Source organism: Dendroctonus ponderosae, unplaced genomic scaffold, assembly GCF_020466585.1.
Source record: "Dendroctonus ponderosae isolate FM_Combo_2020 unplaced genomic scaffold, Dpon_F_20191213v2 Dpon_F_20191213_8, whole genome shotgun sequence".
NCBI lineage: Eukaryota > Metazoa > Arthropoda > Insecta > Coleoptera > Curculionidae > Dendroctonus > Dendroctonus ponderosae.
The window spans coordinates 12,217,528-12,218,950 of NW_026019016.1; the positions used below are offsets into that span (position 1 = coordinate 12,217,528).

The window sequence follows — 1,423 nt, forward strand, 5'->3', positions numbered from 1 at the left end:
TAGGAGTACTATTTATCAATCTGTAATAAAAGACGTGAGGAAATTCTGTCTTTTTTAAAGACAAAAATTTTTGAGGCAAAATACCCAAAAAGAAGCTGGTAAAAACCTGAATATATTCTTAAGCTCGAGCTTAACTCAACTCACTTGAATTAGCTGCAAAGCTGCTTCCAGCTCCTTGGAGAACTCCGTGTCGCTGCTCTTCGACTGGCTTTGACTCTCGCTGTTGCTCACAGGCGAAGTGACGCTGGGCGGCTCTTTTTTGCTCACGATGGCCTTTTGCAGCTCCTTCATCAGCGAAGCATATCGAACTGGTTCCACCACTTGAGGGCTCACCGCCTCCACTCGCCTCATCGGAGCTGTTTGCGGTGCTTGGAGCGACTCTTCTTCCTCGCTTTTGTTGCTCACTGCGGTGTTGAGCCTAGGCAGACAATCGGTGAGTTTTTTCCCAATTTTCCATGTTTTTTATTTACCGCGATCGGTAGATCTCGGGCTCGGTCAGCTTTTCCAAGTACTGGTAAATAGGAGGATTCGCTGGTGCGGGGTTGTAATTGTTTAGACTAAGTTGACTGGAACTGGCCGATAAAACCACTGGCGAAGCCGATCGGGAGAAGCTCTTCATGTGGCAGAGCTTCCGGTCGCTGTTGCTCGTGTTGTCATCCGAGGCTTCTTCCACATGGACGACCGGATTATCTATGAGCAGGGTAACTGAAAAACCACCAGTTCAGTCAAAGTGTGCTGGTTAGATGGGAAAAATTACCCTCTTTGACGGTGGGTGCGTGTTGCAGACCATTGGGTCGTGCCTGTGGGTTTTTCGGGGTGCCGTTTTGCAGGATTTTCAAATAGGGCGAACCGCTGGACGGCGATAAGCCATTCGAGGTTCCCGGATTTTCGGCGTCGAAAACCCAGCTTTGGGCATAGGCGTCGTAGATTTGGTGCGGTTTGGACGATTTTGATGGCGGTTTGGGCTGAAATTGCCAAAAAAATCACTCGTGGCTAGTTAGTAGCAGCGCTCATCCATCAGTCGAGCAGCAAAGTCGACACCATGTAATTTTGCTTGTATTTTTCTTTTTCTATACAATGTGCTGAAGATAACCCGTTTTGTCACATCGGAAATGAGCCGGTATGTTAAGTGCAGTGCGCCCCTACTACTCTTCGATTATCGCGGTGAAATGCGTATAGAATTTACTGTATAATGCGGTTCTAATGTTCAACAGGGGCAAGGGCGGATCCAGGGGGGAGAAAGTTCGAAAAAAGCAGCGCCATGTTTGGGCGACTTTGCAAGTCAAAAAACCAGCACGCAAATCTGAGACTTTTTTGAGGAAACTGCCAAGATTTCCTGATCGATGGTTCACTTTCTACAAAAGTCATTTAGTTCTGTCTAGAATGATGTACAAATGAGCGTTCTTGCTCATTTTGCCTCAGA

The 1,423-nt window shown here is 47.1% G+C and overlaps 2 protein-coding genes across 5 annotated transcripts in view; one reads left to right on the top strand and one right to left on the bottom strand.

Annotated features, from left to right (window-relative positions):
• Positions 1-1,423, bottom strand: part of LOC109542474 — a 48,251-nt gene that overhangs the window by 4,867 nt on the left and 41,961 nt on the right. For all 4 annotated transcript variants that reach the window (XM_048668987.1, XM_048668988.1, XM_048668986.1 and 1 more), the window contains 3 exons: positions 758-965; positions 471-705; positions 145-418 (listed from right to left, as the gene is read on the bottom strand). In XM_048668987.1, coding sequence (XP_048524944.1) covers positions 145-418; positions 471-705; positions 758-965 — 717 coding nt within the window. The remainder of the gene's footprint in view (positions 1-144; positions 419-470; positions 706-757; positions 966-1,423) is intronic.
• LOC109541942 (flotillin-1) overlaps positions 363-1,423 on the top strand; it is a 65,933-nt gene continuing 64,872 nt past the window's right edge. The window contains exon 1 of the mRNA XM_048668994.1: positions 363-433. The gene's annotated coding sequence lies outside the window, so the exon portion shown is untranslated. The remainder of the gene's footprint in view (positions 434-1,423) is intronic.